Below are 27,735 nucleotides of genomic sequence, written 5' to 3'. Positions count from 1 at the left end.
TCACCCCTGTGAAGGTTCCAGTGGATGGGGAGGCCACGCGCGAGTCAGTGAGCAGGCGACTCCAAAATAGGGGCCGCGGCTCCATCTGCGATGCTAGTCCGTAACTTAAAAAATGGTCTGACGGCCGAAATAAGTGTGTCAGAGCAGCCCTCTTTTGTCACCGACACTGGGGTGAGGATGGATGGTCGCTGTGGGGCAATGTAGAGGCAGGATTCACCTGGATTTCAACGCGGTGTACAGGAGCTCTGAGACAACACGTCCTCTCAGAGCTGCGTTAGGCCATGCCCCATATCCCATCCTTTTTGATTACCTCCTACTCCTAACACCCTTTGATCTCTATCATTCATCTCCATATTGTTTCATTTTAATTTACCAAATATTTTTACAATCAGGATTACAGATGGATTGGATAGATGTTGGCTGAAGCCAGGGAAGCATTTATTTAAAGTACATTATAGTTTATGAACATTATAGCGAAATTTAAGAGCAAACACTGTGTAAATAGCTAAAGAAATAAAATGCATCTTTCATCAATATTCTTTATTATTTTTTTTTCACTTAACACTTTGTAGTTTTGTCCAAAAGATGAAAATAAACATAAGTTAAAATGTCTACTAAATTCAGTTTTATACATGTTTCTTTATCAAAGCAGGTAAGACAATTTCATTGGAAACAATCTACCGAGGTAGAGCAAAACGGAACACACGATTTTCTACATAGTGCCAACTTCCAATGTGAAAAATAAAAATAAGCTAAGTATCTGACATTATGGTTGAAATTCTGTATATACATAAAAGGACAATAGAAAGGCTTCATTTTCCATTTTGTCCAGTCTTTTAGGTAATAAAACCTATTCACTCTTATTGTGTTCCAAGACCTTATAAGCCTGTGCCGGTGATGCTTCCTCCGATACAACAGGAAGAGTGGCCGGTGTGTAGATTTCTGATAAACTATCATTGCTTTGCAGAGCTCCATAGGAAAACGAGCTTCCAAAATCAGGTTGGATTGTGGTACCATTATCGTGCATGTTGATCACACCTACAGCAAAGAATGATACATTTCATTAGATATTATAGAAAATGTTGCGCAGCTCTTCTCCACCCCTGCCTGCTAGCTGTTTTTCAGGGGTAACCTGCTGACATCACAACTGCTCATTTTTTATAGACTATGTCAGGGTAAAAGCACAAGTGTAGCATACACAGGACAAATAGTCTCCGCTGATTTTACTAGATTTATGTACTAAACCAGAGCTGGACAAGCCACAATCTTATAGTGAAATAGGATCTGGATCTCGATTTGGTGACCAATTCCAGTAATTCAACAGCAGGTTCTGTGTGCATATGCAGTAGGAGCTTCACGGTACCTCCATTTGTTGAATGCCCATTAAAAAGGGTTGTACAGTATTAGACATGGCTGCTTTCTTCCAAAAACAGTGCCACACCTGTGCAAAGTTTGTGTGAGGTATTGCACATCAGCCAAATACACTTAAGGCTCTATTCACACGACAGGATCCGAGTGTCGGAAGTTTTGGTCCGTTTTTCTCAGCCCTTTTGATTCCATGTCCAATCTGGGCCGTGTTTCCAGTTTTAACGGACATTGCCGAAGCTGTGGCCGGGGATTCCGCTCCTACAGGGATAAAAAAAATGCCCTCCTCCTCACATGCACTTCGCACTGTGGGGAGGAGGAGGAGAGAGCGACTGAAGACATGGCCGTCACTCGGAACACATTCGAGTGATGGCCGTGTATTACCCGGCCCCATAGACTTCTATGGGAGATGGGCGAACGGCCAAAAATAGGGCATGTCCCATTTTTTGATGGCCTGGTTTCCCGGGTCATCAAAAAAAAAAAAAAAAAATCGGTCGTGTGAATAGCCCCATTTGGGGTCTATTGTTCCTACTGCGGCCGTGTGAGGGACGTTTTTTGAAAGGCCGGGAAAGCCTGTCGTGTGAATAGGGCCTTAAGAGTTGAGCTTTAATATCAGACAAGAGGACAGGTGTGGTGCAGTGGAACAAAGTAGAAATGCTTTTCAGATGCTGAACAACTCCTTAAAACGATAGTCATATTTAAAAAAGAAAAAAAAAAAAAACTTTGACTGCTTCAAAAGCGATTAAAAAAAGGCAAAAAAAAAGAAAAAGCAGATTTTTATGTTAAAAAAAAAATGAGTCATGGTTTCCATCGCACCTGATGGTCAGATTAGTATGGTCTGCTGCACAATTCTTGAATAGTTAAAAAATGGCTCAGAATATCTGCCATTGGATCCTGTAAAAACAGAACCCATGACACCAGTATATAGGATTTGAATCCTATCACAGGCAGTAACACCTCTAGCTAGAATTAAATTGCTGTGCAATAACTACCAAGTGTGGCATTTTTACCTGCCATGGAATTAATAGCAACATAGGGTTCAAACGCTTTTGTCTTCTTTCTGTTCCTGGTAATGAGGAAGACTCCCAGAAAGGCAATAAGGCACCTTTTGGATAAAAAAAATAAAAAAAAATTTACAATCCATTCCATGTACAAATAACAAATGCTCCACAGTGCAGATTTGTGAAAAAACAGCAACGAATAACAGTCATGTAGCCCATATTAACCAATCAGAACGTGACCTTCTTGGGAGGTTGTGACCTCTTAAGTAACAATTTCCTGCACATCGATTTTTATTTTTATTTTTAATGACCGCTTACTGCTAGAGAGCTGTTCAGAGAACACGCTCACTTGAGAATGCATTGAAATCTACAGGCGTGGAATCATATGACTCCATGGTGGACAAACAGAATGTTACTGGATTGATAATTCAAAGTCATGAAGAAAAGCGTAATATTGGACAATAAATAGCACATTGTTTACACTTACCCCAAAGCAAACATGCATAGATGTAACACATCTTCATTGCGGAAGTCAACGTAGAATACTGCTCCTTATGGTGAAATAGTAAAAAAGGGACGTTTATAAGTAGAATTATAAAATAGTACATGTCCTAGAAAAACTAAAAAAAAACAAAAAACACAATAACTGTGTTCACGAATATTGCTCTGATAATTCTGCACTGTATTTTAGTGGTAAGAGCAGCAGTGTGTGTTCCAGAGACTAAGGGTATGTTCACACAGAGCAGATACGCTGCGTAAAAGTACACAGTGTATCTGTCCTGGAGCTAGCAGGGAATTCTGGCCGAAAAACTGCACCAAATTGTGGTGAATATTTTTGGCTGCAATCGCTGCTGCAAAAACACTGCTGAAAAAAAATGTTAATACTAACCTCCCGATCGTTGTCATAGCATTGCGTACCTCTGTTCTTGCGCAACCTGTCCTCCTGGGTTGACGCTGCACCCATGTCAGCCCAGAAGGCCAGACTGCACAGAAAACAGAGGAACGCGTCGCTATGACAACGAACAGAAGTATTCACTTTTTTAGAAATAAAAGAAAACAAAAACAACTTTTTTTTTTTAACTTGCCATTTTTGCGGCGGAGTCGCAGCTTTCCTCCTGCAAAGATCGCAATTTGTTGTGAGATTTACCTCCCCATTGAATACAATGGGGAAAACCCGCAACAGAAGGCTATCGATTCTGCAACATGAATTGACATGCAGGTCCATTTATGAACGGTTTCTCAGCAGATTTTTGTGGATACGTTTTTGTTTGAATCTCATCCACTCTGCTACTACTGTAAGACCCTGCAGATTTTCTGCAATGAAATCCGTTGCGTAAAAAAAATCTGCAGCAAATCCGCCCTGTGTGGACATACACTAAATTTGCAAATGTCCTCGATTCTGTCGGCTTTAAGACGCTGCTTCTGGTCACCCAATCAGTAGCTCGCCTGCTCTCCCCTCTACATGCCCTCTTGGGTATGTTACGATCACTGTATACTTGGGTTGGTACATAAAAGAAAGGCTCCTTGACCAAGACAGAAATACCCACTTGGCAGCTATACCTACACACTGGGAGATGAAAAACCTACATCTTTTACAGTGTAAAAAAATTGCAGCTTTGGGGGGGGGGGGGGGGAGGGGGTTAGTTATATGGTGCAAAGGATTTCTATGGCAACCAATTCGGTTGCTGCTTTCATTTCCCAAAAGAGCTCTGCAAAATGAAAGTTGGAATCTGATTGGTGGCTATAGGCAACTACTCCACTTTTCCTTTGCACTAGTCTTGATAAATTTCTTCTATTGTCTTCTCCTGTGCATTACAACACGCCATTACTTCAACATCTATTACAAACAGGAAACACTTTATTCTATGGAATGTGTGACATCTAAAGTATGTATGTAATAATAGCTCTGCTCTTACGAAGATTGAGATCAGATATACTGTTTAAGGCGCTTCCCCCTGGACACCCCACTATTGTGTCAAATAAAGCAGGTCCTTATACTTAGCTGATAAGTGTTCTGTAGATCTATAGCAGGTTAGAAAGAAATACACATTTTTTTTTAATGGGACAGCCCCTATCCAGCAACTATGGGAAAATGTACTGTTCATTTTTACCTGCAGATATAGCAAGCGATGTAGACATGATGTAATTAACGCTTGCAATCAGGGCAGAATCATACAACTCGGATGCCTGGGATAGAAATCTGCATTCAAAAGAGACATTTCGCCATTTATTGGAAAAAATAAAAACAATTAACATTGACCCCAATATGAAATGGTTTCCTACAATGTCTAAGAAAAAAAAAATGCCATCTGTACAAATAGGAGGTATAACCAACTTGTTCACTTCCATACTAAATACCTTATGCTTAGAGAAAAAAGCAGAAAAAAACAAAACTGTCTAGTAGTTACTTGTACAGTACAACTGAATCTATTCCAATGGACTCTTGCTACCGCATGGTAAAACTCTTTGTAGCCCCAGTGTACCAAAGGAAATGATCCCATTCGTTCTTCTATTACAATGCCAATATAAAAATGTACATTAATATGAAAATTGGATTTGTGCACTTACGATGCTTGTGCAATAGCAGTAGCAACCATACAGACAAACATGATGTAAAAAATGGGATATCCCAGCTGCATGGTGCCTTGTATGGAGACAAAGATCATACCAGCGAGAGCTTTCACTGTGACCACTGTTGTGGACCCTACAATAAAATACAACAGAAAAATATGTCAGTTACATATAAAAGAGTATTTCACATTATCAATTTCAATTAAAGACGTATTCCAATGATAGGGGGTCAGAAGATTGGGGGGGGGGGGGGTTCAGTAGCAGGGCCAGTCGCTGATATCTAGAAAATTGCAGTGCTTGTGCGTGTACAGCCTACTCTCAACTAACAGAAATTTGTGAGAGTTACGGAAACATACAATTACATAAAGACTATAACCTAGTCCTGCTGGAGTTGTTTTATTGCCAACGACAAAACATTTGGGAGTTTTGAATTCGGGTCTATTCACATTACATGTCGATACATACCACTGGCGGATGCCACTGTATAGGCATACAGTGGCATTGGTCTATTATAGGCTCCCATTTTATAAAAAAATATATATACTGGGTGGTATTCCTTTTTGTGGGATGCCACTGTAAGGAATAGAGCAGCAAACCACGCTATTACATACAGTTCAAAAAAAGGTATAGCAGCCTGACGGAGACCAAAAGTATACGGTTTTGTCCTCTGTCAGGTAAATAGGTGCCTATGGATGCGTTTGACATGTGCAGAATCTAATTTCCATACAGCAGTGGTCTTCAGAAGTAGAACGCTCAGCAGGTTTGGAGTTGTAGCCTAGAAACGAGCTTTGAGCATGTAAATTCCCTATGCAGTAAACTAAAAAGTTCTCATCTGATCTGATGACCAACAACATGTATGTGTACAACTTTTAGGCCGGACGACACTAAAATGCGACTGTATTACAGCAGGGTGATACCGGCCTAATACTGTGGTTGTATATTTGCCCAATGAGTTTGTGAGCCAAGTTGTGTTAAAGGGGTCCTCAGGATAGGTCATCAATAGCTGATGGGTCGGAGTCCGACTCCTAGCATCCCTGCCGATCAGCTATTTTGAAGGGGCCGCTACTTCCCCTTTATTTTTTCTTGCTCACTGTGAATCGTCGACACGCGTTTAGCGGAGATTTACAGGTATTGCAGCCTTTTCTCCCATTGAAGTGAATGGGAGAAAAAGTCTGCAATACCTGTGAATGGCCGCTAAACGCGTGTCGACGATTCACAGTAAGGAAGAAGAAATGAAGGGGAAGCGGCGCTTGTACGAGTGCTGCGGCCCCTTGATTGGCGAAGGTCACGGAAGTTGGACCCCAACCCATCAGCTATTGATGCCCTATCCTAAGGATAGGCCAGAAATTTTTAGTGGCTGGAAAACTTCTTTAATAGTTATGGTGAGAAATATCTATGTATAATAAGAGACCGAATGAAATGTAGACTGTTTAATTCACAAATCGTATCAATGGAAAAACAGTAAAAGCTAGAAGCAATTACCTAACAAGGCAACCAGCATTAATATGATGAGCAAATAATTGGCATTCTTCTGTTTGTAGTAATAGAGCAGGAAACAGAAAGCAAGGATCTCCACCAGCTACAAAGAGAAATAGCAAAATAAGAAAACCACAAAACACATGAACCTTCACATGTGCAGATCAACTATAACCAGTAGATGGAATGAAAAGTGGAGATTTAACATATAAATGTGAGGAGCTCTCAATTATATCAAACGCAATGCTAAAGTTATCAAAATACAAAAAAGTAACCAACATTATATCCACGTTCCAGCCGGAATTCCTACAATGTACATAATGCTCCTTGCCCTTCCTCAGATGTCAAGTGTAGGTGTAGGACTTACCATGTACAGCAGGAACGGCCAGCTTACTAAATGTCTAACGATGTTCTCCCCCGTCATCGTCTCGTGGCTGTTGGGCCCAAACGTTATCAGTAGATACGTGCCAATGACAGCTAAGCCACAGCCTATAAAGGACAAAATATAACGTCCTTTTGGAGGATGGAAGAAGAAGACACATATAGAAATCAGAGGAGGCCTGGTTAGTGAACATGCAGTGAAAATTAAAATGATCAGAAAATCGTCCAATGAACCAAAAGGTTGCAACTACAGGTTTACTAGAGAAAATGCTAATGTAGGGGAGGACATGTATCAAAAAGAGTTCAAGGAGGAGACGTTGCCCAAAGCACCCAATCAGATTCCAACTCTATTTTCTCAGAGGGCCTTTGAAAAAATGTAATCAATTACCTGATTGGTTGCAATTGGCAACTGCTCCACTTCCCCCTCGCACTAATTTTGATAAATTTCTCCCAATGAGTTTTTGAAGGGACACTAAAATGTATGAAAAAAACGTCTGCATGACATCTTTCTTCTGGCTCCTGAAACAAATAGTCCTACAGACACCTTGGAGAGAAAACAGCATCTCCTGGGTTTCTCTAGTCTCTGGCTAGCAACTATTTGAGGACAGGTTTAGGTTTAGCTAAAAGGGGGCAGCCTTATTGATCTCTATAAAAAAAAAAAAAAGGAAGAAGGAAGGAAGAGAAGAGGGAAGAGAAGAGAAGGAAGAGAAGGGAAGGAAGAGAAGGGAAGGAAGAGAAGAAGGAAGAGAAGAAGGAAGAGAAGAAGGAAGAGAAGAAGGAAGAGAAGAAGGAAGAGAAGAAGGAAGAGAAGAAGGAAGAGAAGAAGGAAGAGAAGAAGGAAGAGAAGAAGGAAGAGAAGAAGGAAGAGAAGAAGGAAGAGAAGAAGGAAGAGAAGAAGGAAGAGAAGAAGGAAGAGAAGAAGGAAGAGAAGAAGGAAGAGAAGAAGGAAGAGAAGAAGGAAGAGAAGAAGGAAGAGAAGAAAAGGGAAGGAAGAAAGGAGAGAAGAAGGGAAGAGGAAGAAGAAGGACAATCTACCTCCCCGCTCAGACAATGCCACATGGCTTTTGCCTGTGGTCATGACAGAAGTTTTTATTGCTCACCCATGGATTAAGATCTATGGCAGGACAAGTTTAAGAGGAGCATATCAGTGGCGTCAGGAAGGATTTTTTTTGTTTTGTCCTGTGAGACAAAAGTGCTCACGATCACCCAATTGGTTTTATTTTGCCAGACTTTGGATGAAATACCTAGGTTTAAGTAAGACTTTTTCCTAACCTATGCAGCTGTATTAACTCCTTCCCACCACAGCCAGTTTCATGTTTTCCTCCCCGCCTGCCATAACTTTTTTCTCTTTTTCCGTTGACCTAGCCGTATGAGGGCTTTTTTTGTGAAACGAGTTGTAATTTTTAATGTCACCATTTAAAGTACCTTATAATGCATTGGGCTTTTTGTGGGGGTGGAATTGAAAAAACAGCAATTTCACAATTGTTTTTTGGGTTTCACTTTTACGGCATTCATGGTGTGGAAAAAAATAACAACTATATTCCACGGATCAATACAATTATGGCAATACCAAGCTTTAGTTTTTTTTTGTTTTACTATTTTTACATAAAAATAAATAAAATATCCATTTTGTGTCGCCATATTCCGAGACCCATAACTTGATAATTGCGGGAAAGCGGTTGTTTTTATAAATACCATTTTACGGTACATGCAACTTTCTGATCATAAAGTGATAAAAAAAAACAGCAATTCTGTAGGTCCCCCTCCCCCTTGCACGGCACTCCCCTGTACAGAATAATGTTATATTGTAATAGTTCAGACTTTTACAGACGCGGCGATACCAGTTTTTTAAAAATTGTTTACATTATTTTAGGGGAAAAAAAAAATGCCTTTCAGTTTTACACAGACAGGCAGTAATACACTGCAATACAGAAGTATTGCAGTGTATTATAAAAGCGATCAAATAATCGAATAGTGAAGTCCCCTAGTGGGATTAAAAAAAAAAAGTAAAAGAAAAAAAAGTTTAATAAAGCTATTAATAAATAAATAAAAATCCCAGGTCAAAAACCAAAAAAAAATTAAAAATTAAAAACCCACTTTTCCCCCTTACAAAATGCTTTATGAGAAAAAAAAGTTACACATATTTCGTATCGCCACAACCCCAACTATAAAACTATTACATTATTTAACCCGCACAGTGAACGCCGTAAAAAATAAAATAAAAAACAATGCCTGAATTGCTGTTTTCTGTTCATCATACCTTCCAAATTTTTTGATAAAGTGATCAAAAAGTCGTATGATATCAATAAAAACAAGTCGTACCGCAAAAAAAAAAAAAGAAAAGCCATACAGCTACATCGGCGGAAAAATAAAAAAAAGACACGGAGACACAAAAACAAAGAATTTTGAAAAAAAACCATAAGTTCACCATATACATTTAGTATAGTCGCAATCGTAACGAACCGCTGAATAAAGTTATGTCATTTAGAACGGGGGAAAAAAAAAAAAGAGTGGCAAAGTTGCTGTTTTTTCTTCTATCCCCCCCCAAAAAAAGTTAAAATCAATAAATTATATGTACCCCAAAATTCTACTATTAAAAAATACAAACTTATACAAGTCGTTATGCAGCTATGTCGATGCAAAAACAAAAAAAAAAAAGTTATAGCTCTGTGAATGAGACTATGGAAAAACGTAGAAAATAACTTTGTCATTAAGACCTAAAATAGGCTGGTCATTAAGGGGTAAAAGGGATTTCAATGTATTTTTTTGGGGGTTTTAGTGTCCCTTAAAAATAAGTTTCTAGAAAAGGTCAACAATAGAGAAAGTGATGATTACTAAGAAAATCATTGTTAATTTTTATAGTTTATGCCATGCCAAATTCTAAGACAAAGTAGCCCTTCAACTGTAGTGAGAATAAAACACTCATGCGCAAATCAGTTGTGCCCAAAACGGATCCGTGTGTACAATATTTCAATATAAAGCAAGCCCAGAGTCAACATATCATACATACTGGTGGATAATGACGTAGCAAAAGTCAAGCCAAAACGGTCAATGACCTCGATTTGTTTAAGGGACTATTAAAAGTTAGTAAGAAGTCCCCAAGAACACAATACATGTAAAAAAGCATAAACAAAGGACAACACCAAATATACAGTTTCGGGGTTGGATTCATGGTGGGTGCACATATAGTGTTAGTAAAGCAAAAGGCATATTATCTGCTGGAACCTTTTTTTCAATTGTTAATAAGCAGTTTACACTTCTTATAGTGTAGTTTTGTGAACAGATCGTTATCTTTGTTTTTACACAATGCAAATACCAAAAGGAATGCGGATGACTGAAATTGTGGTATGTTTGAAGGGAGTCGTGATTTTTTTTTTTTATTATATTGCTTTTAATATAATATAAACAAAAATGTTATTTGTGTTGTCACTACTTTTTACTGTATTCATACTTTTACTTCTCTATGGGGGATGCCATTTTTTTTCCATCTCTGTATGTGTCGATTAACGACACATACAGAGATGCTATACGGCACCTACAACCCCATAGAGAATGGGAACGGGAGCCGTTCCATTCTCAGAATCGTGCGCCGTCTGTGTGGGAATGGCGCATGCGCCGTTCCCACACAGACCAAAACGAAGCTTGTTCGTAGAGCGAAATCCGGCGCCATTTTCATGTGAACCAGAAGCCGCTGCCGGACAGTAAGATGACTACTTCCGGTCGTGGCTTCCGGCCATATGTTCAACGAAGCGAAGGCGCAAGGAAGAGGAGCGTAGGCGGCAAGAACTTTGTTAGACCAGCGGAGGCGGCTGCAGGAGCAGGTAATTTAGGTTTGTGTATGTGATGTGTGTATTATGTTCGTGTATGTTCATGTGTGATACGGTCTGCTGAGCCCTGTATCTAATCCTCCTACACTGTGCAGTCGCTCAGAAAATGGCGGCACACAGTGTAGGAAGTTTGAAGACATTCAAACCCCTCCCTCTCCTGGCATTAGCCAGAATAAGGGAGGGGGGATTGTGTGAGGACACAAGAGGAGAGAGTGTGTCCACCCCAAATTTGCAGCATAAATCAATGAGGTTGCTTTACCACAGTGACCATGCTGCAATTTTGGGAACTGCTCATTCTAGTGGCCAGCACATGGAAATTTTCTAAATTAGAAACTAATTTATAATATTTCCTGACTTGTGAAAAAATTAAAACAGTGTAATCACATATACCAATTGTTTAACTGAAAAAAAAAAAATTCTAGCGACACATTCCCTTTAACCCCCTTCCCGCTGTGGCCACTTTTGACCTTCCTGACAGACCCTCATTTTTCAAATCTGACATGTTTCACTTTATGTGGTAACTTTTTTGAAATGCTTTTACCTATCCAAGCGATTCTGAGATTGTTTTCTCGTGACACATTGGACTTTGTTACTGGCCAAATTTGCTCGGTACATTTAGTATTAAATTGTGAAAAACACCAACATTTTATGAAAAACTGAAACTATGCATTTTTCTAAATTTAAATGTATCTGCTTGTTAGACAGATAGTAATACCACACAAAATTGTTGCTAATTAACATCCCCCATTTGTCTACTTTAGATTGTCATTGTTTTTTTTGAACATCCTTTTATTTTTCTAGGACGTTACAAGCCTTAGGTCTTTAGCAGCAATTTCTCACATTTTCAAAAGGCTATTTTTACAGGGGGCAGTTCAGATGTGAAGTGGCTTTTAGGGCCTTATATATTAGAAACCCCCAATAAGTCACCCCATTTTAAAAAAGTCACCACTCAAAGTATTCAAAACAGCATTTAGAAAGTTTCTTAACCCTTTGAACGTTTCACAGGAATTAAAGCAAAGTAGAGGTGAAATTTACAAATTTCATTTTTTTTCAGAAATTCATTTTTAATCAATTTTTTTTGGAAAACAAAGTCTTACCAGAGAAACGCAACTCAATATTTAATTGCCCATGTTCTGCAGTTTTAGGAAATATCCCACATGTGACCCTAGTGTGTTTATGGACTAAAGCACCGGCCTCAGAAGTAAAAGGAGCACCTAGTGGATTTTGGGGCCTACTTTTTATTAGAATATATTTTAGGCACCATGTCCGGTTTGAAGGGCTCTTGCGGTGCCAAAACAGTGGAAATCCCCCAAAAATGACCCCATTAGTGAAACTACACCCCTCAAGGAAACTAACTAGGGGTATAGTGAGCATTTTGACCCCACAGGTTTATTGCAGAAATTATTGGAAGTAGGCCGCGAAAATTAAAATCTACATTCTTTCAAAGAAAATGTAGGTTTAGCTAATTTTTTCTAATTTCCACGAGGACTAAAGGAGAAAATGCACCACTACTTTTGTAAATCAATTTCTCTCGAGTAAAATAATACCCCACATGTGGTCAAACGTAGGTTTGGACACAGGGCAGAGCTTAGTAGGGAAAGCGCACCATTTAGCAGGAATGGTTTGTGCAGGCCATGTCGCATTTGCAAAGTCCCTGAGGGACCAAAACAGTGAAAACACCCAAAAGGGACTCCATTTAGGAAATTACACCAATTGAGGAATTCATCTCGGGGTGTAGTGAGCATTTTGACCCCACAGGTGTTTTTTATTTTCACTGCCCATTTTAATAAAATCTAAAACTATTTCTTCAATAAGATGTAGCTTTAGCTCAAAATTTCTAGTTTTCTCAACAAATAAACCAACTTCTCTGGAGTACGGAAACACAGCAAGGATCAGAAGGGAAGGAGTGCCATTTTGCTTTGAGTGCAGATTTTGCTGGATTGGTTTCTGGGCGCTATGTCGCATTTGCAAAGCCCGTGGGACCAAAACAGTGGAAACCACCCACAAGTGATCATATTTTGGAAACTGCATCTCTCAAGATATTCACCTAGGGGTGTAGTGAGCATGTTAAACCCGCAGGCGTTTTGCAGAAATTAGTGTGGACTCGATGTTGCAGAGTGAAAATGGGATTTTTTCCATATGCCAATATGCGGTGCCCAGCTTGTGCCACCATAACAAGACAGCTCTCTATTATGCTGTGGTTCCCGGTTTTAGAAACACCATACATCTGGCCCTAATCTTTTGCATGGATTAATAGACAGGGATTAGGAGTGAAAGAGTACCATGCGAAATTGAGGCCTAATTTGGCGATTTACAAAGTATTGTTTCACAATTGCAGAGGCTCTGATGTGAAATAATAAAAGAAACGCCTAAGAAGTGACCCCATTTTGGAAACTACACCCCTCAAGGCATTTATTAAGGGGTGTAGTGAGCATTTTCACCCCACAAGTATTTTCCATAAATGATTGCGCTTCGGAATATGCAAAGTAAAAATGTAAATTTTTCCCTAGAGATGTCATTTCAGTGGCAAAGGTGTCATGCCCAGCTTATGCTACTGGAGACACACGCCCCAAAAATTGTTAAAAAGGGTTCTCCCGGGTATGGCGATGCCATATATGTGGAAGTAAACTGCTGTTTGGGCATGCTGTAGGGCTCAGAAGGGAGGGAGCACGATTTGGCTTTTGAAGCGTAGATTTTAAATGGTAGTAGTTTTGTTTGGAGTTTTACTGGTATTTCAGTTTATAATGTGGGGGCATATGTGAGCTGGGCAGAGTACATCAGGGGCAAAGTCAGGTGGTATAATAATGGGGTAAAAAAACAAAAAACAAAACAATAACATAATCCATAGATGTGTGTTATGCTGTGCTCAATCCTTTCTGCACAGGCCAGTGTCGCACTGATAAATGTCCTTTCTTATCCCCCTCTTGGTCCACACTCCGCACCTTTGCAGTTTGGGGAATTTTGCTAGGAAGTGTTGTCCTGGTATAATACGGGCACCCTCGCTTCCAGCAGATATGTTTGGGTCCTCCCCTTCCTGGTTCCCTAATTTTAGGGCCTCGATGAATCGCCTCTTGAAACAGAAGAAATGTTCCCCTCGGGCCTGCACATTTTTATTTCCTGACTTATTTGAGCTTGAACTTATTTTATTTTTTCATAGACTTAGTGGCATAAGGACTGTTTTATTGCGGGACGAGCTGTAGTTATTATCGGTACAATTTTGGGGTACATGCGACTTTTTGATCACTTTTTATCCTATTTTTTGGGAGGCAAGGTGACCAAAAAACAGCAATTCTGGCATAGTTTTTTTTAATATAGTGTTCACCACGCGTTATAAGTTAAAGAGGCTCTGTCACCAGATTTTGCAACCCCTATCTCCTATTGCAGCAGATCGGCGCTGCAATGTAGATTACAGTAACGTTTTTATTTTAAAAAAACGAGCATTTTTGGCCAAGTTATGACCATTTTTGTATTTATGCAAATGAGGCTTGCAAAAGTACAACTGGCCGTGTATTATGTGTGTACATCGGGGCGTTTTTACTTCTTTTACTAGCTGGGCGTTAGGAATGGGAGTGTATGATGCTGACGAATCAGCATCATCCACTTCTGTTCGTTAACACCCAGCTTCTGGCAGTGCAGACACACAGCGTGTTCGAGAGATCACGCTGTGACGTCACTCACTTCCTGCCCCAGGTCCTGCATCGTGTCGGCCACATCGGCACCGGAGGCTACAGTTGATTCTGCAGCAGCATCAGCGTTTGCAGGTAAGTAGCTACATCGACTTACCTGCAAACGCCGATGCTGCTGCAGAATCAACTGTAGCCTCTGGTGCCGATGTGTCCTCGCTCGTCCGACACGATGCAGGACCTGGGGCAGGAAGTGAGTGACGACACAGCGTGATCTCTCGAGAACACGCTGTGTCTGCACTGCCAGAAGCTGGGTGTTGTGAAGAGAAGTGGATGATACTTCTCGTCAGAACGCCCAGCTAGTAAAAGAAGTAAACACGCCCAGATGTAATACACATAATACACGCCCAGTTGGACTTTTGCAAGCCTCATTTGAATAAATACAAAAATGGTCATAACTTGGCCAAAAATGCTCGTTTTTTAAAAAGAAAAACGTTACTCTTATCTCCATTGCAGCGCCGATCTGCTGCAATAGCAGATAGGCGTTGCAAAATCTGGTGACAGAGCCTCTTTAACTTTATTCTGCGGGTCAGTACGATTCCAGCGATACCTAATTTATGTTTTACTACTTTTTGCACAATAAAATGACTTTTGCAAAGAGTGTAGTGTATCGACATGTTGTGAGAACCGTAACTTTACATTTTTTTTGTCGAAGGAGCTGTATGAGGGCTTGTTTTTTGCGAGACGAGCTATAGTTTTTATAGGTACCATTTTTGGACACGTGTGACTTTTTGATCACTTTTTACTTACATTTTTGTAGTGCAAAGTGACCAAAAAACAGAAATTCTGCCATTGTTTTTTTAAAGTGTAGCTAAACGTTCGACAAACTTTTGACATGTCAGGGCAGATACACACGAACGTTGCATTTTTGCGCGAGCAAACAACGCTGCGTTTTGCGCGCGCAAAAACCATTTGACAGCTGCGTGTGTAATCCGTGTCTGATGCGCGAAAATCACGCAGCCGCCATCATAGAGATGAGGCTAGTCGACGGCCGTCACTGTCCAAGGTGCTGAAAGAGCTAACTCTTTCAGCACCCTCGACAGTGAATGCCGAACACATTATCGCAAAACCTGTAGAAAAAAAAGAAAAAGTTCGTACTTACCGAGAACTTCCCGGCCGTTGCCTTGGTGACGCGTCCTTGGTGACGCGCCTCTCTTGACATCGGGCCCCACCTCCCTGGATGACGCCGCAGTCCATGTGACCGCTGCAGCCTGTGCTTGGCCTGTGATTGGCTGGAGCTGTCACTTGGACTTAATTGTCATCCCGGGAGGTCAGACTGGAGGAAGACGCCGGGAGTTATCGGTAAGTCAGAACTTCGTTTTTTTTTTCTACAGGTTCATGTATATTGGGATCGGAAGTCACGGTCCATGGTGCTGAAACAGTTTAACTCTTTCAGCACCATGGACAGTGACTATCTCCTGACGTCGCGTACCGATAATTTTTTTGCCGAGTTCGGCCGAACCCGGTGAAGTTCGGTTCGCTTGTCCGGCTTCGCTCATCGCAAAGACACTCCGTTTGGATGTTCGGAAACAGAAAAGCACGTGGTGCTTTTCTGTTTTCATTCATCCTTTTCACTGCTGTTGCGCGAATCACACTCGTCCCACGGAAGTGCTTCCGTGTGGTGCGCGTGATTTTCACGCACCCATTGACTTCAATGGGTGCGTGATGCGCGAAATACGCAGAGTTATTGAACCAGTCACAATTTTTGCGCAGCAGACAAACGCTGCGCAAAAAGCACGGACTGTCTGTACTGCCCCATAGACTTGTATTGGTCCATGCGTGCCGCGTGAAAACCACGCGGCCCGCACGGACCGAATACACGCTCGTGTGAATCCCCCCTCATAGTGACATGACAGAAGTTCAGATTGGTGGGGGTCCGAGCAAGGAGACCCCCACCAATCACTTAAACGAAGCAGCTGAAGCACTCGTGTGAGCACTCCGCTGCATAATTTCTGTTCGGCTTTTTCCGGAAAGCCGATGTATCAGAGTACGGGCTCATGGACTTTGTATTTTGTCCGCACAATGATACATTTGTTTCCGGAAAAAGCTGAACAGACAAGAAGCAGCTGAGCGCTCACACGAGCACTTCAGCTGTTTCGTTCTAGCAATTGGTGGGGGTCTCCGTGCTCGGACCCACACCGATCCAAACTTCTGACATGTCACTATGACATGTCACAAGTTTGTTGAACGTTTCGTTACACTTTAAGTGGTTTTGTTTTATGCCTTTCACCGCGCAGAATAACAATAATTTTCTAGTATGTATGGTATTTATATTTTTTTTCAATAATAAAGGACTCGATAATTGGAAAAAAGGGCGATTATTTTATTACTTTAAACTTTTAGTATATTTTTTCCAACTTTTTTTTTTCCTCTTTTCCTTAGTCCCACTAGTGGACTTGAAGGTTCAACTGACAGATTTATTTTTTTCCTAATACATTGCACTACCTATGTAGTGCAATGTATTAGATCTGTCAGTAATTCACTGATAGCAAGCCGATTAGGCTTCGCCTCTGGGCGGGGTCTAATCGGCTTCCGTAATGGCAGAGCAGGAGGCTATTGTTAGGTCTCCCGTTGCGATAGTAGCGGTCAACAGACCTGCGATTGCAGGGCAGAGCTGCCGATCTGCTGACAACCACAAAGATACAGCGATCGCTTTTGATCGCTGCATCTAAGGGATTAATGGCAGGGATCGGAGCTAGCTCCCGTTCCTGCGGTTACAGGTGGATGTCAGCTGTTGACGCCGGCTCATCGCTTGAGCCATCTTTCTGACTGCTACGGAATTTCATCGCTGGGGTGCCGATGAGCTGCAAACACCTTAAATGCAGCGATCGCTTTTGACCGCTGCATTTAAGAGGTTAATGGCGGGCATCTAAGCTAACGTCGGTCCCCGCCATTATAGCAGGGTGTCAGCTGTAAGAAAAAGCGGACATCCGGGGATGATTGCACCGACCCAGCTTCCGAGCCGGTGCCATCCATTTGTCTTAAATATACGACATTTTGCGGGAAGCACTGGCTTTCCATGACGTATACTTACGTCAAATGTCAGGAAGGGGTTAATTTACCGGAGATGCCGTATTCAAGTAATGTTGTAAATAAAAACAATCCTACCCACTGCTACAGGCAGCAAACGACACTATGGAGAAAAAGTTCCCTAGTCGGAGACGAAGGGGTTAATGAAAGGGTGGACGCTCCTGAGAAAACACTAAGGGTCAGTTCACACGTTGCGTAAATACTGCGTTTTTTCGGCTACGGAATTTGTTGCGGAAAACCCCCAGCAAATACAGTAGCAACAAAGTGGATGATGGAAAAAAAACATCTCATCCGCATGCTGCATAAATACTGAGTGGAAAAAACCGCTTAGAAATTTACCGGTGGTGCGGAATTTTATTCTGCAGCATGTCAATTGTATTTGCGTAAAACGCTGCTTATTTGTTGCAGGTTTTCCCCATTAAATTCAATGGGGAGGTAAATCCTGCAACTAAAAGCAGTTGTAGTGCTTTTTTGCGGCGGAATCGATGCAAACCCTCTGCAAAGAACGCAACTCAGAAAAAATAAAATCTCATACTTACCCAGAAGTCTGTGTCCCTCCCTCCAGCACGGCCTTCTGGGATGACGTTTTATCCCATGTGACCGCTGCAGCCAGTCACAGGCTGCAGCGGCGGTCACATGGGATGAATCATCATCCCAGGAGGCCGGCCTGGATGACACTTCATCCCAGGTGACCGCCGATGCAGCCAATCACAGGCTGCAGCAGCCTCCTCGGATGAAACGTCATCCCAGGAGGCAGACCAGCTAAGTGCTGCAGTTTTCCGCAGCGGACATTCCGGGCGAAAAACTGCACCACAGTTTATTGCAGGGTTTCACTCGGAATTCCTGCGTACTTTTACGATGCGTATCCGCTCCATGTGAACTCAGCTTAGAACACTTGTATTTTCTTTGCGGTCTGGTACATGGGGACCTGACGAGAAGAATGAATGGAATCAATACAACGACTCCCTAGTGCAGTTGGCGGCCTGTAGCAATAGGTACAACTATGGAAAATAAGAAAACCAAAAACAGGTAATATTACAATTGTAATCATCATGCACAAAATAGATAGAAGATGTACCATCGTTTTTTCAGACTTATTGTCCTAACTTACAGTGGGTCAGGTGATACTTCTTGGCCAATCATGTTTCACATACAGCACACCTCCTTACTGCCCCCTGATCGGGAGTTTGGAGGTCCATTCAGTGGGCACAATAGCTTAGAAGCCCTAATTTTAAGAGATCCGTCAGATAGCAGATTATTTTTAACTGACAGACTTCTAATTATACACATTTGGCCAATAATAAATAGTGCAGTCAGTTTTAGTAAGTCGATCTGTATTTGTTATGTCACTTTCATTAAAACTTTTTAGAAAGTGCAGGAAGTATGTGGAATGATCCCATGAAATCAGTACTCACTTAGGAATTCCTTTGGTTTCCACTTCTCTTTAATAAATATAATCCCTATAATTGAGCTTGCTGGAAAAAAAAATAAAAAAAAATGAAATGCTATTGAATAAAATATCACTTTATAATAAATGATACAGCCATATAGTTGAGTGATAAAATTATGAATGACTGCAGCCGCCACTAGTGGGAGCTTACTACATACAACTTATACATTGAAGTAAATAAAACTTTATTTAGGAAGGTCCTAAGCTCCCCTTAGTGGTGGCTGAAGCAGCTACAATGTTATCATAATTAGTCCGCAGTATGGATACGAAAAGTCTAGTTTGAACGAGGTCTGACAAAATGGAAAGGGTCTCTAAATACACACATACATATATACTATTTTGACCTTTAACTGTAAAATAGAATTTGCATTAGCCGACAGTTGAACAAGAATAGCAGGAACTAATGTGATGAAAATGATGAATGTCCAAGAGTTTTTAGAAGAATGACATTTTCTTGCCTAAAGTACTCACCTATGAGAGAAACGGCACTTAGGGGCACTATAAGAGACAGAGGAGCAAAGGCATAGGATGAAAACACTGCCACCTCGCCCAATATCATCAGCAAGAGACCAAGCCACCATGTCTTCGTCTTGAAGTATGAACGAGGGTCTTTGGATCCAGCCAACCGCACATGGCTGTATTTCTAAACAGGAGCCAAAGAGAATTGTTACGTCAAATAAATATGTGTGATCGGATTAAAGTTGTATTTTATTTGGAAAATTGCACATATATATTAGCCCTGCAAGGTATTACATTGTAGAGGAGACTTGCTGCACTCTGTTACGACTCTTAGCCCGTCATTGACCATTCACGGGACAACTAAAAAGTATACAGTAGCCGAACCAGGCACAAAGAAGGGCCAACCCTGCGGTGTAGGATGCACACAGCAAATCATGCTCCCGCCAAGAAAGATGTGCCAGTGCTGTCAATCAACGTTCCCCCGCCACCTTTCAGGCCACTGTCTGCACGTCATGTCAGTGTTGCATTTGCAATAAACCAATAATTATCCCTGACCCATCTCATGTGGTTTTGTGCGCTAAGAGTAATGGCAACTGTCATGTACCATAGTATGAGATTATAGGCAGTGCGGCTGGCTGGCACTTACCCATTACTAAACTGAATGACCCTGCCTCTGGAACAATGAGTATATGTAGCACTGATAGTATCTAAGATTTCCACAGATCACATAGAAAGATCTGAAACAATAATTCTACATGAGATGACATTCCTGGTCTTCTGGCACATACCCTGGTCACTTCCATACAATCCATTGTTTGAACTATCTTGAATATCTATATTTAGGAGTTACAATGTACTCTTGACTTTATTCAGGCGACAGCGTAAAACATGCAGATAACAATGGTGACATTTGACTGTTTCCTTCGAACGCATTTCTAGATCTAAAATTGGTCATTGCAAATAAAACAGAAATATAGTAAAAACGAAAACAAGCATGTAGACAGTCAAAATCCTATAAAAAACAAAACAAAACACTGCACTGGAATCGGGAGACAGCACTATTCTGGTCTGTAAATCAGTTCTACTTTTATGACCTAGTGACAAGTCCTCATACGGCTGGACTCTCACGTCACAGTTTAAATGCATTTGTATAGTGGCAAAAAACACAATTAAACCGCGATGCAAGATCGCATCCTAAAGGAGTTTTCTAGGAACTTCAATAAGCTCTGACTGCAGCAGGTTAACAATTTGGACAGCATGTCGCCACAGTAGGAAACATATGATGTATTATAACAATGCACTGTAAACAAGGAAGTAGCAGGAGACCGGCAGTTGAGGAAACGGCAAAGTTTCTTGTTTTTTTCTTTAAATGTACTTTTAGGCTTATAGAGAGGTTATTGAAATTCCCGGCAAACCCCCCCTTGCCTTCCATGGATCCATGGACTGATTTGGCCATAATGGGATCACTTATTTTACAGAGATTAGTTTCAGCGACTTACGCGGGATACTTAATTATGATATGAAGAGTCAACATTAAACATTAGTTAAATACGACAACTTTAAGAAGGAACAAGGCTACAGATGAAAATCTGTGAGAAAGTAAACCTTCTAGACCTAATACAGTGCCAGACATTATTTAATACATGAACCAACAGAATGTTTAAAGCCCAAGTCTACTGCAGTGTCACATTGGAGTGTAGTAAAGCACTATCTCCTATTTTACCCATTCATATAATGCATGGGTCCAGGAAGCGAAGACTTATGTTGGTATTTGCAGTGTCTAAGGGCAGGTTCCCATGTAGCGTAAACGCTGCGGAAATTCCGCGTTTACAGTAGCAGCAGAGTGGATAAGATTTAGAAAATCTCATGCCCACGCTGCGTTTTTGTTGATTTTTTGTTGCGGGTTTTCCCTATTGAATTCAATGGGGATGCAAAACCCGCAACAGAAAGCCAAGTGCTGCAACTTATGCAAAAATAGGCAATTCCGGAAAATAAAAAATATATAAAAAAAAAACAAAAAAAAAAAAAAAAAAAACATACTTACCCAGAACGCTCTCCTCCTTCCTGCAGTCCAGCCTTCTAGAATGAAGTTGCATCTCACATGACCGCTGCAGCCAATCACAGGCTGCAGCTTCACATGGCCTGCAACATCACCCCGGGTGGCCAGACTACGCACAGAGAAGGAGGGAGGGAGGTAAGTATGGACATTTCTTTTTTTTCGCTAGTGCAGGCGAAATTCCGGCTGAAAAACCGCACCACAATGTGGTGTGGTTTTTCGGACGGAAAGTACTGCGGGTTCCAGGATGGATACGCTGCATGCTTCTACGCAGCGTAACCGACCCGGGGGAACTCGGCCTTACAATAAAGTACTGGATTTAACTACTCCTAGGCAGCCCTGTGATCATTAGTAACTTTAATTCCCAACTAAAAAACAGAGGCTTTGCCGGATTATTTCACACTTGACATCGAACCCTGACTCCACTCAACCAGAGAATTCAGATTTCGGTAGAACAGCACTAATAAATGAGGGAATTGGGACCTTCCTGATAATATGAATGTAGTTCTGCTTGGAGTTCAGATTCCCTACAGCTGTCATGAAATTCCATCAGCACAATCCAGGCTGCTCTTTTTCGTGTCTATGGTGCAGTAGAAACATTAAGGAATTACTATCAATGCATTGTTCAATATATTAGTACACTTCATTTAGTGAACCTGATTTTAAGGCACCAATGAGGATCATAACATGGCTAACACTGGGCCGTGGACAGTTCGGTACCGGGCTTGAGCGACTTCCCCTGCCTTGCCCAATCATAGAGCGCCACCCAGCGGGCACTTCACCCTGAGCCCGTCACATACAGTAACTATGGCCACGACCCACTGCTACATCCATGTTGTGATCTTCATTGATCAAAGGAAGTCTGACCAGCATGAAAGCATTAAAATAGATTTTTGTTGTTTTACAAGAACCAATATGTCTGATAAAAGGTCTGTGGGCAATGATTGAGAATACCAGTCCAGCATTGTAAGCAGCTTGTTCCATTATCAAATGTTATTGTAATATAATTCAGTATTAAAAATTAATTCGTTTTGTAATTTCTTTTTTTTACAATAATGCTCCAGTTGTAAGCGTTTTTGACGCAGTTTTAGAATTTACTAAAGATAAAAAATGCCCAAAGAGAAAAAGTGTCTAAAAAAGGCATCAAAAACACTTGCATTTCAAAATCTGCCTCAAAAATCCTGAAGGCGTTTTGAGGTAGGTTCTTTTTGCTTGGAAAAGAACTGCGTGAACATACCCTAAGAAACACACAGTAGAGGCAGCAGTTTACTTAGATGAAGAGAGAGCCTGCATACAGCACTGCTTGCATATAGCATTGAGCTCTCCCCTTTCCTGCTCATCCTCTCACTGTGTGTAAGCTGCAGGCTCTCCCTCTTCATGAGTTATACAAGGCTGGGCTCTCCCTCTATGAAGACCTGTTATGGGGGGCATTTGTAAAGCTTCTCCAAGAGAGGAGGCAGAGAAACAGAGAGATCTGCCTATACAATCTATGACCGGTAGGAGGCGGTGCTGCAGCAGAAGGGCTGCCAGTCTGAAGAAAACCTTGCTGAGCAACGAATGGGAAGATTTCTGGATCCATGTAAGATACAGGGCTGGTTCTACCTTTGGAGATTGTCATGCACTCACTATATTATGTCAGCCTTTTTTTTTTCCGCCATAACCCCTTTAACTCAAAAGCAGCTCTAAACAAAGCAGATTATGATTGTTGGACCAGTCCCTAAGTCATGAACGGATAGCTTGGGGCCGGGTGCTACCCCCAGTCATCAGCGATTACGGCATATGAACAGTGGTATTATGAGAAAATTATATTATTCCTTCCACATGCAAACACATATACAAATTAGGGCCAATTTAGAGATCGCAATTTGCATTTTGCAAGTAGAATAGAACTTTAGACTTCACCTTCACATGCCATATCTCAAAGCATTGCGGCCAAAAAACATCTGTTATTTACAAGCTAAATCCTCTCTACAAAACTACTACTAATTTAATAATAAACGTGTTACCCGGCATTCTGCCCTTTAGGATTTTTTTTCTAAACTTCTTACCTGTAGGTTGAGTCCAATACTAATAATAAGATGTCCGAATATCGCCAGAAGAGATCCAATAAGATTGTCCTGAAAACAAATACAGTCAAGTCGTTTATGGAACTTCACAAGGTTAGGGTTCATGAATGTGGCTCGGGTACAGCTGCATTTATAGACACTCCTCGTGCCACTGTGTCTCTTAGGTACCGTATTCTCCTCTAGATACCTCTGTAATGAAGCATGCTATGGGAGCGTGCCAACATTTCTCATGGTTTCCTTATAGCAGGCTATAGGTGCCATATTACAGATCCGCAATGCAGCAGGGTGCATGAAGCCTTATAGTGTATACAGATCCTAAGAGGCTTGCCTCTTTATAAGGAGAAATTGTTACAAGCCCCCGTTATTGTTAGTTTACAAAGGTTTTTTATGCTACATAAAAAAGGTACATCTCAAGCAAATGGACTCCAGATGAACCGATGCAACAAGAATCCACGAAAACATTTAGTGGGTGCAGGCAATGGTAAAGATGGTGACGTTTTTTTAACTTGGAGCACAGACTGGATTAACTTGCAGCGTAAATAGATGATGCGTAACGTTAGAAATGGGGATCTTTGTATCCCATAATTGGGTTCACACTAGTGGCCCTCATTTTAGTAAATGGATTTATTTTTTTTAATAAAACCAGTGCAAATGTTGGATCACTAGAATCATGAAAGATATGTTCTTATTAATCCTGCTAGACCAAGGATCACTTCATATTAAAGACGTTATCCAATTCACGTCTGCAAATAATACACTAAATCCACATGTTCTAGTCAAATGTGCATGGAATTTTTGGTGATTGAAAAGTGCACATTTTATTTCTCCACTGAATTTAATAAACATACAAACTAAAAGCGAAGATTTACCCCAACATCTGACCTGTGTGGAATTATATATATATATATATATATATATATATATATCAATCATACCACAAATGCCATAGAAACACCATGTGTGAACGAGACCTAACTGGCACAACTGTAATAAACCTAAAAAAGGCAGTGACCTAATGATTTTCCCCCAACAGGCAAACAAAGGGTGCTAAATAGAGGCCAGAGTTTGTTTTTTGTTCCCAACAGGTTGCAGCCATTTTTAAAAGGCCAGATCATATATTGTGCTACAATCAGAACAATGCTTGAGGAGAAAAGCATTCTGGTTGAAGCCAGCTTTCCCTTTATACAAACTTGAGGGGGGAGGGGGGGGGGTTTACTAAAAGAAGTGCAAGGGAAAAGTGGAGCAGTTGCCTATAGCAACCAATCACAATCCATCTCTCCTTTTTTTAAATGTCCTTTGGAAAATGAAAGCAGCAATCTGACTGGTTGCTATGGACGACTCCTCCACTTTTCTTTTGCGAAAGTTTTGATACCCTCTGTGTGAGAAGAGGAAGCCGGGCTCTAGCAGGTTTTTTTGTTTGTTTTTACACAAAAAAATATTGAATCAAATCATAATAAAATAAATAAATCCCTCAGCTCAGTGTCGCCCTCTTTATTATATGCTGCCCACAGATAGGGTAGCATAGACCATTTAATAGAGCCTCTCCCTTCTACATACCTTCTGACATGTTATTGAGACACATCAGAAGATGTCCCTAGTGGAGGTGCAGTAGATGGGACTCCAACCAGTTGCTAAAATTAATTGACACACAAGTGCCATGACGTTCATAATTTAGCTCTGAGATCCTCAGATCTCCAAGCGGTTTCAGATTGTCCCATTAAAATCAGTGTGTCGTTAAAGGGGTTTTCCCACCTTGGATATTTATGGCATGTCCGCAGGATACGCCATAACGCCCTGTTAAGACGGCGTGTATTCAACGTGTATTTTAGCGCGCTTTATGCACCAAAATACTCTTTAGAAAATACTTTATTTAAGCTTTCCATTTACATTGATGGGAAAGCGTGCCGTTAGTGCATACAACACGTTTATTACGTGAGCGTAATAACATTTTTAAAAAAGCATAACGTCAATTCTAGGCACGTAAAGTGCGCCAATTGTTCCCATAAAGTCAATGGGAGCCCTAATTACGCACCAAAAAAATCATGCCTAAAAGTCATAAAAAAAGCATGCCAAAAATAGATTTTAAAGAGGCTCTGTCACCAGATTTTGCAACCCCTATCTGCTATTGCAGCAGATCGGCGCTGCAATGTAGATTACAGTAACGTTTTTATTTTTAAAAAACGAGCATTTTTGGCCAAGTTATGACCATTTTTGTATTTATGCAAATGAGGCTTGCAAAAGTCCAAGTGGGCGTGTTTAAAAGTAAAAGTCCAAGTGGGCGTGTATTATGTGCGTACATCGGGGCGTTTTTACTACTTTTACTAGCTGGCCGTTCAGACGAGAAGTATCATCCACTTCTCTTCACAACGCCCAGCTTCTGGCAGATCACGCTGTGACGTCACTCTTTAAAGCGCGCTTCACAAAAACACTAGCATATTTCACACGTTTACACATCTTTTTTTCAGCACTGAGTGAACATTCCTTAAATGTCCACCTCTGAAATCTGTACATTTCTTTAGAACGGGGCTTCCTGACCCCCGTCCCACCTTTCCAGCTCCCGCTACTCCCTGGCCACTGTATGACAAGGTGGTCAGGAGTAGAGAAACAGCTGAGCTTGCTGAACTACGCTGTTTTCAGAACTTCCATAAAAGTGAATGGGAGTTCCGGAATCCTCGCTGTGCTACGATCTCGGCTGTTTCCGCACTCCCGACTACCTCATCAGACTGTAGCCGGGGACCTGGACAAGGTAGGACATTCTAGAGGAAGGTGCGGGTCTTAGAAGTGGGACCCGAATCTATCGGACATTTACAGCATAGCCTGTGGATATAAATGTCCAAGATGGGAAAACCCCTTTAATGTGCATGCATTTTACATCTTATACTATATGACCTGCCTTGTAGGAGAAGTATTTTCCAGTCGGTGTTTCCTCGGTGGTTGATAGTATTTTTTCAAAATGAACGAAAGGATCAATAGCTTTCTCCATTTTCTTTTAGAAAGCCTGGTCTACTGTCTCATGTTCAGATCCTGTCCATATATACCAGCCCTTACGCACAAGGTCCACTCCAACCTTTTCATCATAAGTTCTTCATCTATAGAAAATAATGGTGTAAATAGGCATATTAGCCCAAAGAAAAAAAAAAAAAAAATGAACACATTAATAGTAAATTACACATTGACCTTAATTTCACATATCATTATGTAGATTTTAATCCTAAACTACATTGGTATCAATACAAAAATCACGTGTGATCAGATCAGTAGAACGTTGAGCGGATTTAGTTACACTTTAAAAATACACTGTACCATGAGAATGAATCAAATACTGTATACTTTGTGATCTCCCAGCACAGGATCGTGGCAGAACGGAATCGGAGAGCAGAGCGGCCAATAATTCTGCAGTCCCGTCAGTATTCAGCTGCTCGCATTGCAAACATTAGGGACATTAGAGCGATACGCATTGCCACAGATGTAAATGTGTCCTTACTTTAGTATAGCAGGTCATACAGTGTTATTCATAGATCTTATACCCCCCCCCCCCCCAGGACAACACATATTTTTTTCAATACCTACCAAATACTGGAACCAGTTTGGTAGGTAAACAGGAGCTGGCAGGTTCCCTTTAAAGTCGTCCCTTACAATCATGAAGATGTATTTTTGCTTCAATAGTTATTGTCCTTTAAAGTCACAACATATGGATGCAAAGGAACCACATGGAAATCGAATTAAACATAGTGGGTCATAATCTGAAGGCGGTGTCCATACTATATATATTATGTATCCATATAGGACATTCATAGCATGGGAGAGGGAAACATAACCTTCCATGATGTCATCATTATGGAAGTGTAGTGCCATGACAGCCAGGTAGGCTCCATTACCCATGCCATGGGCAGCCTTGGAGGGTCTAATGACTTGACCTTTTTACTGCATTTGTGCCCCATTTCACCACAGACCTCCTACTATACCTGGCCGATTTATAGACATCGGACCACACCGTGCGTATGTTTCCTCTGGTAATTCCAATATTACAACATTCAACGCATTATACGATCGCACTTACTACAGAACATTTTAACTCCGTACCGGCTCCGTATATTGCGTAGTAAACATATATATATATATTAATACACTCCACACGTCCCACTCACCTGTTCTCTTCCTGCGGCTGTAACTGTATTCTCCAGCGCACCCCCTTTGCCTTTCTTCCGGATTGGGTATTGGGGCTGCCACTCAGAATGCAATTGGTTAGAGGGAGGCGGAGGCAGCGCGATTGGTGCAGAATAGTGTAAGGGCGGGGAATAACCTGGGAGGAGATCCAGGAAGTAGCATCAGGGAGTGGATTTTCTGGACAAACTAGTCATGCCGTGACC

General features: G+C 41.1%; 1 protein-coding gene across 2 annotated transcripts; it reads right to left on the bottom strand.

The window, feature by feature from the left end:
- Positions 1 to 525: 525 nt before the first annotated feature.
- Positions 526 to 27,735, bottom strand: NIPAL3 (NIPA like domain containing 3). 2 transcript variants are annotated; one of them, XM_075853208.1, is made up of 12 exons: positions 27,514 to 27,735; positions 26,259 to 26,454; positions 23,348 to 23,416; positions 19,256 to 19,427; positions 18,750 to 18,809; positions 6,781 to 6,902; positions 6,420 to 6,516; positions 4,935 to 5,070; positions 4,478 to 4,566; positions 2,854 to 2,917; positions 2,376 to 2,470; positions 526 to 1,038 (listed from the first exon to the last, which is right to left on the bottom strand). In XM_075853208.1, the coding sequence occupies exons 2-12, from the start codon at positions 26,346 to 26,348 to the stop codon at positions 851 to 853; spliced, it is 1,182 nt and encodes a 393-aa protein (XP_075709323.1). In that variant the 5' UTR covers positions 26,349 to 26,454; positions 27,514 to 27,735; the 3' UTR covers positions 526 to 850. The 2 variants fall into 2 exon arrangements, with proteins under 2 accessions (XP_075709323.1, XP_075709322.1); XM_075853207.1 differs by having other exon boundaries at positions 6,781 to 6,926; positions 27,514 to 27,734.

Source organism: Rhinoderma darwinii, chromosome 2 (assembly GCF_050947455.1).
Source record: "Rhinoderma darwinii isolate aRhiDar2 chromosome 2, aRhiDar2.hap1, whole genome shotgun sequence".
NCBI classification, from domain to species: Eukaryota; Metazoa; Chordata; class Amphibia; order Anura; family Rhinodermatidae; genus Rhinoderma; species Rhinoderma darwinii.
Note: the sequence above shows the minus strand (reverse complement) of the source record. Positions and strands in the feature narration are given on the sequence as shown.

Bases quoted from the DNA above. Each gene is read 5' to 3' on its own strand.
- NIPAL3 (XM_075853207.1), bottom strand. From the start codon at position 26,348: ATGGAGAAAGCTATTGATCCTTTCGTTCATTTTGAAAAAATACTATCA. The intron at 18,810-19,255 runs GTGAGTACTTTA...TTTTTTTTCCAG, and splicing joins AAGTGCCGTTTCTCTCATAG to CAAGCTCAATTATAGGGATT. The intron at 1,039-2,375 runs GTAAAAATGCCA...TCTTTGCTGTAG, and splicing joins TGCTATTAATTCCATGGCAG to GTGTGATCAACATGCACGAT.